The sequence below is a fragment of the Macaca mulatta genome, chromosome 7 (genome assembly GCF_049350105.2).
Source record: "Macaca mulatta isolate MMU2019108-1 chromosome 7, T2T-MMU8v2.0, whole genome shotgun sequence".
NCBI lineage: Eukaryota > Metazoa > Chordata > Mammalia > Primates > Cercopithecidae > Macaca > Macaca mulatta.
The window spans coordinates 82,243,342-82,258,883 of NC_133412.1; the positions used below are offsets into that span (position 1 = coordinate 82,243,342).

At 45.9% G+C, this 15,542-nt stretch overlaps 1 protein-coding gene across 8 annotated transcripts in view; it reads left to right on the forward strand.

Moving 5' to 3' along the window:
• The window catches only part of SLCO3A1 (solute carrier organic anion transporter family member 3A1), a 319,029-nt gene that overhangs the window by 272,759 nt on the left and 30,728 nt on the right, over nucleotides 1-15,542 (forward strand). For all 8 annotated transcript variants that reach the window (XR_013395179.1, XR_013395180.1, XR_013395181.1 and 5 more), the window contains 2 exon segments: nucleotides 3,314-3,512; nucleotides 5,611-5,749. Coding sequence is in view for 5 of the 8 variants with exons in the window: in XM_077938333.1 (XP_077794459.1) it covers nucleotides 3,314-3,512; nucleotides 5,611-5,749 (338 nt within the window). In the remaining 3 variants the exon portion in view is untranslated.

The window sequence follows — 15,542 nt, forward strand, 5'->3', positions numbered from 1 at the left end:
AGCTGTTTTATGCATAATAGACCCAAACTTGAAACAACCCAAATGTCCATAAACAGTAAAATGGATAAATTATAGAATATTCTATGGCAAACTATTACACAGAATGAGAAAGAAAGAACTTTGATACATGCCTCAATGTGGTTGAATCTCACAGAGTTGAAAGACATGAGACTCAAAAGAGCACATATTTAGATGAATTAAAAAGAGGAATAGTTAATTGAGGTGATAGGGGCCAGAATAGTGGTTACCCTTGGGGGAAGCTAACTGGGAGGCGCACCAGGGAGCCTCCTGAGCTGCTAGAAATGTTCTAAGGTTAATCTAAGCTGTAGTTACAGGGGTGTGTACAGATGCAAAAGTTCATCAGGCTGTTCCCTTAAGCTCTGTGTATTTCACAGGACATAACATATCTCAGTTTAAAAGTAGGGCTGGCATGGTGGCTCATGCCTGTAATCCCAACACTTTGGGAGGCTGAGGCGGGTGGATCACCTGAGGTCAAGAGTTCAAGACCAGCCTGACCAACATGGTGAAAACCTGTCTCTACTAAAAATACAAAAATTAGCTAGGCGTGGTGGCACACGCCTGTAATCCCAGCTACTCGGGAGGCTGAGGCAGTAGAATCGCTTGAACCCGGGAAGTGGAAGTTGCAGTGAGCTGAGATCGCACCGTTGCACTCCAGCATGGGGAACAAGAGCGAGACTTCGTCTTGAAAAATTAAATAAATCAAAAAATAAAATAAAATGTAAAACCCTATCACAACAATATGGCCAGATTACCACCCAGGGTACCACAAGTCTTATGTTTTTCTTTTACACAAATAACCCTCTACCACCCACCACTTGGTAAATTTTACCTCCAAGAGGTATTCGCAAAACGCAGTCAGCCTTTAATATCTGCCTGACAGAGACAGGGCAAAATATACCTCTTTATAATTAAAGTTGTAACTTCTTTGTTATCCCTGGGATCTCTCAGGTTTAGCCCTTCGGCGCCTGAAGAGTTTATCTCTCACCTGCTGACTCCTCTGCTGCTTTTTCTTCCATTTTGATTACATTTGCACAGTTGCTTCAACTTTGGGCCGTGTTCTGTTTCAGAACAGATGCCTTCGTCTTCTATCGACAAACAAATCAATAGTCTTCAGGGCAGAAGGTCAAACAAACAATTCTGCCTTATTGCACCTTTTTGTCTCCCAGTGATTTCTGTCTGTTAGTGTGCTTGGCAGGAGGCACCTTCTCCTGCACTGGGCAGTCCAGGCAAGCAGCACGGGTGCCCTCTGTGTGTGCCATGCCCTTGGCGACAGTACAGTCAGTGTGGACTCTGGAGGCTGGCTGCAAGAGGGACTGGCAGTGGGCAGTTAGAGAAGGCAGACTTGGGAGATGAGACCCAGGCAGTCATTCCAGAGCATCAGCACTGGTCCCCCTTCACCCCCTGTGAAGTCATCAGCAAATGGGGCAGAGCTCAGAGAAGAGTAACACAGGTGATTAAAGAGCTAGTGGTGTTGATTTGTGAGTGAAGATAAAAAGGACTCAATCTGCATAGGTTAACGTAATGAGAATGGAATTTCAGGGAAGTTCTGATCACTTCCTCCAGTGTTAAGGACAGCACACACATCAGGGAGGGAGGGGGCTTGGAGAAAAGGTGTGAAAGCCTGTGATTGCCATGGTTACCATCCTTGACAGGTGACACCCCCACTGTCTCTGCTAGGAAATGAAACAAAACACAGGCTTGCTTTCTGGGTGTGGGCATGTTGTCACTGATGTCCATTCACACAGATCCAATCTGTTCCTTAGCTCATTCATTCTGAAAATAATACTTGGATGCCCACTCCGTGCTGGGTACCATGCTAGACACAGAGAATCTAGGCTGGACTGAACAAGACAAAAAGGGTTTTTGTCCATAGGAAGGCTGTATCCTAGCAGAGAGAGAGAGAGAGCAAGAAACAAGAAACCCAAAAATAAGTGAGGCTGCTTCAGGAAGCTGGGAGAGCCACAAAAACAGTATGGAATCTCAGGGTGGGGGTGCGTGGATCTCTACAGAGTGGCCTGGGAAACCTGTCTGAAGAGGGTAGGGGCCAGCCAAGTAAACACATTGGGCACGTGTCCCAGGAGAGGGAACTGCACGTGCAAAGCCTGGGGAACTGGAACTGTTTGGCCTGCCCCAGGGAGAGAAAGGAGGGACAGTGGCATGGTTGGGGTGGGCAGTGTGGCACGGGACAAGGATAAAGATGCACCCAGGAGCTGGCTCATGAGATCGCTTCTATACCAAGGGAAGAAAACCAAGCACAGATATTCCAAGAGCAGTAGATGATAGAGAGATATTATATGTCATTTTAAGTATGACTTGTGCTGTTTTCTTGCAGAGCTATACCCCCCTGATTATATTTTCTCACCCCAATATTAAAATTAATTTGCATTCCCTTAGCACATACCAGCTAGTTAATGTAGTCAATTGACCTAGAGGTCTGTTGATTGTCAAGAAGGCAACCTAGACTGGAAAACTGGCCATGCGTAATCTACATGGTAGATAAATGACATGTGGCAATTGAAAGCTGAGTTTTAGATGAAATGAATCAGAATAGAGCAAAACCAACCCAGGAGCTTGGAACCCTTTGGTCCTTCTAAAATTCCATGGTTCTCTGCGAATCAGAAATAACAGGTTTATGGTCCTGCTGCCTTGCAGATAGCCCTGTGCAGAAGAGAGAGAAAGGAAAAAAATATATATGCCATTTAGTCACCAAGAGCTACAAAACATATTGATTGATGCCACTACCTGAGGGGTGGCAGAGCTGGTTCAGACTCTCTCTATGGCCTGGTGAATTCCGTGACCTTTAGGTTAAAGAGCCTCCGTATTTTCTGCGAAACCCTCCCTTCTTGCCTTATTAAGAAGACGGGGAGAAAATCCCTAAATGATCTCCGGTCCCCTTCCCACATCTCAAAAATGCACACAGAGCACATCACTGCTCCATGATATCTACTGTCCCGAAGGCATGTCTGTGTTCCCAGTCTGTCTGACTCCGTCTCTTGGTAGTCCCCTCTTAAGCTTGTGTTTCTCCTGAGGGTGCCCCACTTAGCAGGACAGGTGCGTGCACTTAGACTCATGAAACAGAGTTGCTTTATGTCTGTCTCTCCCAGTTCTCCATGAGCTCCCTGGGGGAATAAATCAGGCCCTTCCTAAAGATTTCAGGGTCCCATGGAAGCAGTGACACTGCAGTGGGGTCACTGGGCATTCACGGGACTCAGCCTCAGGCCTTCCACCCTCCCATCTGTGGACTGGCCCCACCTTCCCTGTTCACAGCCCTGCCCCTCTGTCTTCCTTCCAGGGATGACTGCAATCCCGTGTGCTTGTCTGGGTATCTTCCTGGGCGGTCTTTTGGTGAAGAAGCTCAGCCTGTCTGCCCTGGGGGCCATTCGGATGGCCATGCTCGTCAACCTGGTCTCCACCGCTTGCTATGTCTCCTTCCTCTTCCTGGGCTGCGACACTGGCCCTGTGGCTGGGGTTACTGTTCCCTATGGAAACAAGTGAGTACTGGCAGTGTCTGCCGCCCTCCCGCCTGCTCAGGGACCCTAGCACTCTCCCTCCACAGTAGGTTGTGGGAGCCAGCTTTGTTCCTAGTGACCCGAGGAGAGGCATCAATGCTGCCTCTGCATCTTACTCTCCACGTTGGAGAATCAGTAGAACCCTCTGGGCTGAGAGAGCAGACCTTTCCACTCAAAGGCGGGGAAGCCCTGGGGGAGAAGAGAAACCATTTCCTCCCTAGCACACTCATATCACGATTTTTGGCATTTGACTTTAGGAAAACTGTGAAGATAGAAAATAAAAATTTTAGTTCAAAATTCAGCTCAAAATAGAAGAAAGAATTGATTTTAACAATCCCTTAAACTATCAGAAGCTGTCATTAGGCTCACATGGCAATTATAGGAGCTGGCCCATGGCAGGTATTTTTAAGTGTAGCGGGGGAAAGGGAGAGAAAAAGGGAGGTGGAGGGAAGAGAGGGAGGAAGATAAGGAAGTTAGTTCTCATAGGACCACTTTTCTTTCTTCCTAGTTTTTATCCCAAGACTTGGGACTAGAGTCCAGTGAGAATTGCCCTTAGAGGGAATTATGGGGAGTCTTCAGCTATCCAGTGTCAATAGCTGTCCCCTTTTCCACACGGGACTGAGGCTGCCTTGGAAATCCAGCCTGGAGCATCGAGGCTGCAGCATGGCTGGCCTTCAGGTTACCAGTTTCTCTCTCCAGAGCCAGACTCTTCTTCCAAGCAGGCCACCCAGGCTGCTCCTACACTTGTGCCAGAAGATGCAGTGGAGCCAGGGCTTCTCTGCCACCCACAAGAGTGAGCAGGCAGAGTGGGAGAGCAGAGCACAGGCAGCTTTCTGTATGTCTGTGCACAATCCAGGCACCGTATGCCTCTCCTTCCCCTTTACACCACCACGGGATTGCCCCTTCCAATCCCCACCCCAGCCTGGCCCTCACTTCCTGTTCAGATATAGCTTCTTCCTGTTTGCACATGCTATGCATAACAGCTGTCTCAAGTAGCAGATTGCTCGACTCCCAAGTAGTAAAGTGTAGTGGTTAGGAGCACAAGGTCTCACTATAATGATGTTATTCTTCCATAAAAAAATAAAAAAGTGTATATCCTACAGTCAGATGGCCCTGGTTCCAATGCCTCCTCTACCATTTATGAGTTCTGTACTTTTGGACAAGTCACTTAACCTGGCTGTGCCTCAGTTTCTTCTCTAAAGCCCATGGGGTTAAAATGAGAATAAATGAAATAATCCATGCAGTACTTTGAATAGTGCATGACACATAAATTGCCAGGTGTCGCCATCATCATCTTTATCATGAAGTGCTCTGAACCTTAGGAGACAGAGCTGAAAATAATCAGACTAAAGAAGAAACATTTCCTGTCTTCCAGAGCTAATACACTCACTCTACCCTTTTGCTCTTTTTTCAATTTGCTTGCTCTACATAACTGTGCCTTTAATGATGCAAAGGAAAAATTAAAACATCTTAGTGTTATTTTTCTCAGGACATTGAATCAATTAGACAATAATGATGGAAACCAGTCTGGTTGTAGCAGTGTAGCAAGTAAGCATCATGAGGCTTCCTGACTGCAGGGGAGGAATAAAGCAGAGACAAGAACCAGCCCAAAGAGGGAAGGAGTTAAATCCTCAGCGTTGCAGGCATAGGTGTTTGTTCAGGACGGGGGTAAGCCGAGGCCATAGCAATCAGGAGAGGCATCATGGAGCAGGTGGCCCTGAGCAGAGTCCCAACTGCCACCAGCCCAGAGGACACATCAATACCAGTGATCAAAAGCATCTTCCTCCTCACTTCATGAGAGGGGCTGGAGTGGACTCAGCTCCCATCCAGCCCACCACCTAAGCTGGCGTCATTGGCCAGGGCGCAACCCACATAGCTCTCAGCAGTGGCCCTGGGCTGCTCCTTGCTGGACAGGGAGGGTTAAGGTTGGAAAAGGAAAAGGGAAGGGAGAACCAGGTAACAATCCCATAAGCAGGGTACCATGCGACTCATCACAGCAGAGGCGAAAGGCTGTCACTGGGGTCATCTGATTCCAAATTGACCTGTTTCTAATGGCTTCCGTGTTTCCTTTCTTTTCCAGCACAGCACCTGGCTCAGCCCTGGACCCCTACTCACCCTGCAATAATAACTGTGAATGCCAAACTGATTCCTTCACTCCAGTGTGTGGGGCAGATGGCATCACCTACCTGTCTGCCTGCTTCGCTGGCTGCAACAGCACGGTAATGGGATGGGGCAGGGGATGGGGTAGGGGATTCAGGCAGCCAAAGTGGCTTAAAACCCAAGTTTTTGCACAGATGGTTCCCCTTCCCTGTGACTTTTTCTTAGCTGTTGCCCTGCTGTAGTGGAAGATGTTCCATCAGCAGGATGAGAGGACTGATCCAGGTCTTCTTGCTAAATCAAGTGGGTTTGTAGGAAGTTTCATTGTGCAACTGGAAGTAAAAATTCAAAGGAAGCTGTATATATGGAACCAAAGGAAAATATGGTGGTTCAAGATGCTTGCAGAGTGTCAATGGAATAGGATGTCTGCATGGGTAGTGAGCTCCCCATCACCAGAAGTATGTCAAGAGAGGCTTAAAAACCATTTATCAGGAAAGACTTCTTCCAGACCTGAAACACTCTGACACCAATTCAGCCTCTTTCCTACCCAGTTCACTTTGCCATTTTCCTCCTGACTAAATGCCTCCCACCTCTTTCCATGTTCCTGACACATTTCTGGGAGGGAGGTAGAGTGCTTTTTCCTGCTTAGCATGGATTTTACAACTGGCTGTCAGCCCACAGCTTTCCATGTTCTCTCCCTGAAAACCTGATGCTAAGTGACAGGTCATCCAGTGGTGCTGATCCCACCTTCCAGGAGTCCTTGGCACCTGCCCTGCTGCACCCACACCACCACTGCCCTGTGCAGGCCCTCCCGATCTCTTGCTTGGACCTGTGCAGTAGTTCCTACCTGGCCTCCCAGGATGGCCCCTTATGTCCTGCGTTTTGTTCAACACTGCAGTCAGAAGGGTTTCTGTAACATAGCAAGTGACCCTCTCATGCTACTCTGTCAACTAGAAGATCAGTTCTAGGTGCCACGTGTCTTCAGCTCTATCTCCTTTCAGTTTGTGGTGTTCAGCTTCCCCCATACAGCCTGTCTTTTCATACACCTCCCTCCAGTTGGACAGGTCCTACTCACCAGTCAATAGCCTCCTCCAATATCCCCTCCTCTGAAGCCATCCCTTCCCTCTTTTATCTTTGGCGTTCTTCTCTCTGAAGTCCTTTGGTACCTCTTTCTCCTAAATACACTGTTCTCATTTTATTACGGTGATTTGCTAGAAGTGTCTGTCGTCTGCTCTGGTCTTTGGATTTCTTAAGCAAGGGCCAGCACCCAGAAGCACTCCATGAATGTCTGTGCAAGGCATAGTGGGAAGGAAAATATGAACCCCCAGTGGCAGCTTTCAAGGGACTTAGAGTTGAGATCATTAGCTGCTGCTTCTCCCTTCATCTTATATCTTTCAGGAGTAGCAGTTTCTCTGAAAGAAGAAAAATGGATCATTTATTTTCATTTTCAAAGATTTCATTTTCCCTTGTGTTTAACATTTAGATCCCTGACCAGTTATTAACATTTTCTATAGAGAAAATAAATCACCATGGGGTGATGGGTGAGAGAAACTGATTTTTAAAAATTAGATGATAAAGCAATTTCTTTATGTGAGTGGAAATAAATTTTAAAAGAAGGGATGGGCCTTGAGAATGGTTCAAATAAAAATACAAGCCATTATTTTTCATGACAACAATTTCATTAACATTTTAATATTCAGAAAGTTACGTTATAAATCAGTCTCGGTTATTGTCCTGTTATAAGAATTAAATTGACTCAATATAGTCTAGTGTCCTGAGACCAAACGAGTCTCTATTCCAGGGAATGCACTGACCAAAAAAGTTATCTTAAAAATTGCATTTCCCCTGATCTTGCGTGTCCAGGAGTCTTATTGAATAAGAGCCTTACCAGGCCCATCTATGGCTACATCCCGCTGCTGAAACAGCAAAGCTGGAGAACGCAATTATCAGACTGCAAGCTCCTCTGCTTACCTCTGGACCTACTGTTTATTCCCCCAGACACCTGCCTTTTATTCACGTTACTCAAGGCCTCACATTGTCTGCTGGGGTGTAGGTGAGGCAAGGACGGTATTCCCATGCAATTGCAATGCAGAGGTGGAGAAACCACCAGGCCCCAGAACTGGGATGGGGCATACTAATGCCTTCCCTGCAGAGGTAGACCTCTAGATGCCCTGGCTTCCAACAAGTGGATGAGGGATTTGGAGGCCCAGAGCAATGCTTATCCTGGAAAGGGGCCCTTGTGACAGTCTAGCCTTGAAAACAACCACAGCCATAAAACTTGCAGCAGCAGCAGCAAGGTTTGTCAAGAGCCTATTAAGGTCCAGGTAATGGGGCCTTCTGTGTGTCACTCGTGGCCCATGGCAGCTTGGCCCAGAGTCAGAGAAATCTCAGGCCAACATCCATAAATGAGTGAAAAGCAATTTAAATCCTTTAAATCTCTGCTGCAGCATTTTGAGAAAATGCCAAATGGTGGCTATATTCCTGGTGCATGTACTCCCTCCCTCTCCCCCTTTTTTCTCTACTCTTCTTGTCTCCAAGCTCAGGAGAAAAAAAAAAAAAAAACTCTTTGACAAGCTAAAACCTTTTACCTCCTTCTCCTTTTCACAGTGGCCCCCTGGAATTCTCCACCTTCCCCAATGTGAATTCAGCCATTCTTCCTGGTTTCGTCAATTCTTCCACCCATGGCCTCAACCCTGTGTATATTATCTCATTGATCCTCCCAGCAACCTTGGGAAATAGATGTTCTTTTTATTTCCTGAATACCGATGAGGTTAGTCACTTGGCCAAGGCCATGCAGTAGGAAGTGGGGGATCCGACTTTTGAATGTAGGATCTGTCCAATGTCAAGTACACATGGACACCAAGAAAGGAAAAATAGTGTCTTCTTCTGCACCTCCCCTAAGATGTCCACCTTTTTTCTACCTCTTCAAACATGGACTTCTCGTTTGAGACATTTATTTGGCCTTTACTATCTGGCCCTGGCTGCCTCTCCAGCCTCAACCTCCCTATTCCTCCCACCTTTTTTTTTTTTTTTTTTTTTTTTTTCCAAGACAGGGTCTCGCTCTATCACCCAGGCTGGAGTGCAATGGCACAACCTCGGCTCACTACAACCTCTGCCTCCCGGGTTCAAGTGATTCTCCTGCCTCAGCCTCCCAAGTAGCTGGGATTATAGGCACACACCACCACACCGGGCTAATTTTTTACATTTTTGTTGGAGACAGGGTTTTTCACCATGTTGGCCAGGCTGGTCTTGAACTCCTGACCTCAAGTGATCCACCTGTCTCAGCTTCCCAAAGTGCTGGGATTACAGGCCCTCTCACCTCTTAAAGAGCCACTTGGTAAGTGGAACTTCTTGGAGTTCTCGCTGCCCCTGGGCCCTTGCACATGCTGTTTCTCTTATCTGCAGTAGTCTCTCCCTTCGAAGCTGTCTTATCTGTCAGGGCTGTCTCTCCTTCCCCACTGCTGAGAAGCCTTCTCCACCTCATTGCTTCCTCCAGGGCTGTGTTAGTGCCCTTCCTGCAAACCACTATTGCCTCTGCTCGTGCCTAGCAAGGCTCTCACCTCGCCTGTTCTAATGGCTCATTTACTCATTAAGCTGCAGGGATAGGGGCTCTGTTGTGGACCCTTGCATTCTCACCGTCAGCCATGGCTCTGGATAAAGGGCCCAGGCTTTCTCAACACCCAGCTGGTGGCCCCGTACTGACCTCCGAGAGCCCCAGGGATCCAGGGGTAATACCACTCTCTTGTTTAGCAGTTGGCAGGTGGGTAGGTCAGAAGGTGCCAGTTTCAATACTAAAAACCTGATCCTTGCTCACCACTTACCACTTTATGGTTTCCATCAAGATGTGAAAATTCCCCGTAACTCAATTAGATGTAAATAAGTCACTGATCAGATAATTCTGATTATAGGGAAATCTGATTAGTGTTAGCAGTTTCCTGGTAGTAAGCTTTTCTTCCTGCTCTGGATTGGATTTTTTTTTTATTTTCTTATATCTCCTTGAGTGATAGCAGTAGAAGTTTCCAGGCCTGCATTTAATGTACAACTTCTAATTCTTCTCACTGCATATGACCAGGAAGGGTGACCAAAAAAATTGTGAGTTAATTCTGTAAGTTTCCTTTGGCGTGAATGTATTGTCCAGATTGTTTCTGTACCTTTCACTTTCAGAAGTCATTATTCCAACAGAAGCATGTTAGTATGCTGCGGACTGATTGCTGGAAGTTGTATCCTTTTGATGTACTGAATAATTGACTAGGAAAAAAAAAACTTCCATCAGCCACCACTAGAATGTTGAAAGTCAGTATGAGTCCAGCACTGCAGTTTGTAGGGTACTAATGATAGATCACTAATTTATCCCCCCTATTCCAGGCAACAAATATTTATTGAGCACCTGTTTCAGCGAAATGCCAAGTAGGTTCTGTGGCAGGGAGGAGGACAGGTCCATTATGGACGCAGGCAGGCAGCTCATGGTTCAGTGTGATAGGTCTCGATATAGGCTGCACATTAGGATCACGTGGGAGCTTTTAAAACATAAGGCCTGAGCCCCACTCTCAGCCCCACACCTTTCACCTTGCCGTGATCTCCCCACCGTGTCCTATGTTAGATAGCTGGAGCAAAGTGATTCTGATTCCCTTATTTTGGAGTAAGACCCATGTATCAGTAGTTTTTAAAGCTCCTCAAGTGTTTTTGATATGTAACCAGGATGAAGAACTGCTGTTCTAATACAGGGCCTCTCAGTCACGGCACGATTGACATTTTGGGCCAGATAATGGATTGTCATGAGGCGCTGTCCTATGCACTGTGTGTTTAGCAGCATCCCTGGGCTCTCCCCACCGGATGCCACCCCTGCCCTCCCCACCACAAGTTCCGACAACTGTAAATGTCTCCAGACATTGCCAAATGTCCCTTGGGGGATATCATCGCCCCCAATTAAGAACCACTGCTGTCATAGAAGGGATGTGGCATGTTCTATAAATTGTATCTTTCTTGAAAAAGGTCAGCATCTAAGCTGACACTGAGTATTCATCCTTCAGTCTTTTTCTTCTCACCATGACCATATTTGCCACTATAAAAACCAACTGGAGAGTTAGATGTGCCATATAGCAGGGGTCCCCCACCTCTAGTACCAGTACCAGTACTAGAGAAAGGAGCTCATGTTTACTATAAAATGAGATGTCGTATTATTAATAGAGTTATGTCCAAGGGAGCACCCAAAGCAACACCTAACCTTACCTTACAATACAGTTAAGTGAAAAGAACACATTGTAAAATAATATATAGATAATAATCCCTTTTGATAAAGAAATATCTAAATATATGCATATCTTTGCATAAAAAATATTGCAAGAACATATAGCCAGCTATTCATAGATGGATACTTCAGGTTAGGGGCTGAAAAAGTAAATTTTGCTTATTTCAAAATTATCTAAAATGATTATCACTTTTCCAATGAGGAACAGATTTTTTTTAATTTAAAAAATCCAACATTAAAGGTTAGGTGGTTAGGTTCTAAAAGAGGGAAGCAGCTATGTGAACTTGCAATGTCAGGCCTGCTGGGTAGAAATTGACTGTGGGTGGGGCAGGGGTGGGAGGAGGGAGTGGGCATGTTCCCCACTGGGGGATGGGGGAATGAGACCCCCATCTCTGAAAAGATTAAAAAAAAAAAAAAAAAAAACTAGCCGGGCAGGTGGCTCACTTGAGCCCAGGAGTTGGAGGGGGAGGCGTGGCAGGGCCAGGCGTTCATCATGAAGGGTAGTGGGTGTTTGGTAGCCAGGCATGGAAGGACGTTCCAGCAGGAAGAGTGCACAGGCTGAGGTGTGACAGTTTGGACCTCATGGTGCAGGCAGGTTTGGAGTTGGAAGAGAGAAAGCTGGAGGGAGAAACAGAGGGGCCCCTAGTTCCTTCAGAGTTGTAGTCACACCTTTCACCTTTCCGTGATCTCCCCACCGTGTCCTATGTTAGATAGCTGGAGCAGAGTGAGCCTTTCTGCTCACCAAAGAGCAACCCCGTTTCTCCCCTCAGCAGGAGAGAATTAAGATCTAACAGGACGTGCTCAGGCTCACATGCCACAGGTTACCGGGGTGCAAGGTGGGAGGAGGTCTTGCTTTCATGTCAGAATTTTTCTCCCTGGCCTTTATTCTTCAGCCAGTGACCCCACAAGGGAAGAAGAGATCATATTTCTTCTTGCAGTTTGTCAGTGTCCCCTTTGCCTTGAGCTTGTAGGTTGCCATTAGCACCCTTTGTGATGAGATCTAAGGGTTATGCCTGGAAATACCAGCTTTGGTTGAACCAATGAAGTGAAGAGAGTCTAAGCTGCAAAAAGACAGTAATAAATGACAGGAGAATGTCTGAGGAACATCAGTGAATCATGAGAAAATCCATTTAGTGTCTGGGACACAGAGAAGTATGTTGCCATTCCAAGGAAGACACCCCACTTTATTGTGGTGGTGTCCCACGTTCTTTGCTATCTCAGCTATTAGGATATCAGGTGCAAAAGATCAAAGATCTCACAGGCAAAAGCAGGAAGAGTGCGTGGCCTGTGGTGGTACTCCCTGGTAAACTCCCTTTATGAATATTTCTAGAGACAGTCAGAGCCAGGCATGGTGGCATGCCTCTGTAATCCCAGCTACTCAGGAGCTGAGGAGGGGAGGAGCACTTGAGGCCCCAAACTTGAGACCAGCTTGGGCAACATAGTGAGACCCCCATCTCTGAAAAGATTTAAAAAAAAAAAAAAATTAGTCGGGCAGGTGGCTCACTTGAGCCCAGGAGTTTGAGGCTGCAGTAAGCTGTGATCATGCCACTGCACTGCAAACTAAGACTTCATCTCTAAAAAAGGAAAAAGAAAAGAAATTTTCATGTCTCTCTGGTAACTGCTTTCAAGGAGGAAAAGTAAAAACAGTATTCCAGGGGTGATCCTCTACCTTTCAAGTTTCCTCTACCTTTCAAGGCTCTTCATACAAATATCCCTATACCATCCTCTTAGAAAAATAATCTTTCCACCTAGAACTTTGCTTCCTTTGTACAATTAATAGGAATCGATCATCAGGATTGATTGTGGGGGGAGAACAAGCAGGAAACAACTTTATTTGCCAGTATTTTGAAACACTGCTGAGGAGTATCTTGTTCTTGTAATACCGGCTGTCGAAATGGCATGCTGACCGCTTCCTTCATCAATAGAAAACAAATCCAAGATTCCAGAGAGTCATTTTTCTATTTTTGTGGTCTCTAGCTTTATTGTAATTATTTATTCTCATCATTGTATGTGAATAGAAACATTTCTCAGTTGAAATTAATGACTGAAGGTGGAACAGAAATACAATTTTCAGTGATGTGCTATTCTCCTTTCATTGATTTATTTTATAACATTTTCAATTTTTAATAAATACATTTATATGATTCAAAAATCAAAAAGTATAAAAAGGAGGACGTGAGGGACTCTCCCTTTCACCTCTGTCCCCTGTTTACTTCTTCCTCGACCTGCCAAATAGACGATTGCTGTCCTTGGTTTCTTGTACATCCTCCTGGATTTTTTTAGTGCACATAAAAGGCCCTATTTTGGACCTCACTATTTTGTTTGGCTTTTTCAGTTAGTAGTTTACCTGGGAGTTATTTCTAAATTAGTACATAAGGAATGTTCTTCTACCTTTTTTATGCCTGTATAATCTTCCATCGCGTGGACCTAGTAGTCTGTTTTTAACCAGTCTCTTATCAATGAGCATCCAGACTGCTGCAAAACTTGGGCTCTGACAAACCACATTGTGACTCATATTGTATATATGTCCTTTTGTGCCTGGGCAGGTCTGTCTGTTGGATATGTTCTCGTAGAATGGACAAGCCGGTTCCCCCTGTCCTCCAGGTCAACAAACTTGTCAGGTCTGTTCTGGGAGCTCAGTGGCCACCTTATTATTAACATGAAGTGTCATGGTACATTTTATTGACAGTAAAGCTAGATCCCACCACCCCCCAAGTTCGGATGCCAAGCAGAGAATTCACCTCTCCCAGAGAATGGCAAACCAGGAAGATACTGCTTTGCCTTTGAAATGGGGATGGAAAACGGGGGCATTTGCCAATTCTGCAATCATAAACTAATCTGAAGTCTGGTATACTTTCTTACTAGTTAATTGTCTTAGGGACAGCCAGAGAAAGCATTAGGGGGCATATCACTTCATTCAGATCATGGTAGTCTACAGGTCAATTCCAAGATCCACCTGCTTTTTGAATTGGCCAAATAGAACTATGCTATTGGGGTTTGGGGTGAGAATTAGGATACCAATCTTTATCATCCCCTGAGATTAGACTGCTCTCTCATATCTAGCTTTTCTCTAGATTTTCAAACTTCTTAGAGCTCAAAGCATTTGCAGGTCTAGGACTTCCCATGTAGGTGCCCAGTTACTGCCAGCTGAAGGGGTATCCCCTACTTCCCCTTTTCCCTTCGGATCAAAGTTGAAAACCCCATTGGTGGAAATCATCTCTCTGCACTCTGGGAAAGGTGAAACTACATAAGTCCTCATCTGCAATTTCTCCTACCACACTCCGACATCTCAGTAGAAGATTACTCCTTAACGGCCTCACGACCTTGTGCACCCAGCTCCCTTAGCATAATGTTGAACAAATCTGGGCTCTTATGTCACATAAGCCCCAATAAAGGAACTTCCCACCCCTTGCCGTCTGACCACAACCTCAGCATTTTCCCTTGGATCCCCTGCTGGAGAGGTTGCAGGGCTGCCCCAGCCTGCTCCCCATGTCTGGGACCACCCAGCCCATCCTGGTGGATTGACTCATCACATGGAAAAGGAAACCCATCCAAGTCCTTGCTCAGAGCACTCTGGCATCTCCTCCCCAGCCTCTTTCACAGCTCTCTATGAATAAATTAAATCTGAATAATACATTCAGATTTGCCTAGAACCTTTAGGAGAGATCCATCCATTTCCAGCTTTTCCTCTTGGATACCAACAAACAGACATTTTCACTGGTCTTGTGCCAGTCTCTGGCTTTTCTTCTGTCATTAACCCTAAATCATCCCATTCCTGTCCATTCAGCCTGGGGCTATCTTAGCCCCTTTTGGCTGCTATATCAAAACACTTTAAACTGCATGGCTTATAAACAACAAATTTCTCGCAGCTGTGGAGGCTGGGAAGTCCAAGACTAAAGTGCTTATGGATCTGATGTCTGATGAAGGCCTGCTTCCTGTTGCTAGATGGCACCCTCTAGCTGTGTCTTCACGTCGTGGGAGGGGCAAGGCAGTTCTCTGGGGCCTCTTCTATAAGGACACTAATCCCATTCATGAGTGCTCCACCCTCATGACCTAATCACCTCCTGAAGACCCCCCACCTTGTAATAGCATCACATTGGTGATTATTTTTCAACATACGGATTCTTGGGTCAAGGGACACCAAACATTCAAACCACGCACTGCTACCCTTTGTTTCGGCTGCAAATCCTATGGCAGCTTAACCCTGCTGTCTGCTCACCTCATTAACATGAACATAGACATCATGGACACATTTAGCCCACCCGGATGGGGCTGTGCAGGCCCCGTGCCAGCTGTAGCCTGAGATAAAGATGTCTCATTGTATCCCATTCCATTAGTGCCATGATCACAGGATCCATTTCAGGAGGGATTTTCTACTTTTTAGGGCAGAGAGAGGCCAGTTTCCTCTTTATGGTAAATATAATATAATTGAGCCATAGCCCAGGTATGGGCAAAAATAAGACCAAGATGCAGGCAGCAATTGCAGATGACTTGTTAAACCAAAGAAAGCTCACCGATCACATGGCACATTCAGAGGGTTCTGGCCTCACTCAGCTCCACTGCCCGTATCACATTCCTGAGAGACTGCGTGCTACAAGTGCATAGCCTCTCAGGAACACTCAGGAATGTGATGTGGGGGTACTGGAAATGAGGGATTCCTGGGGTAC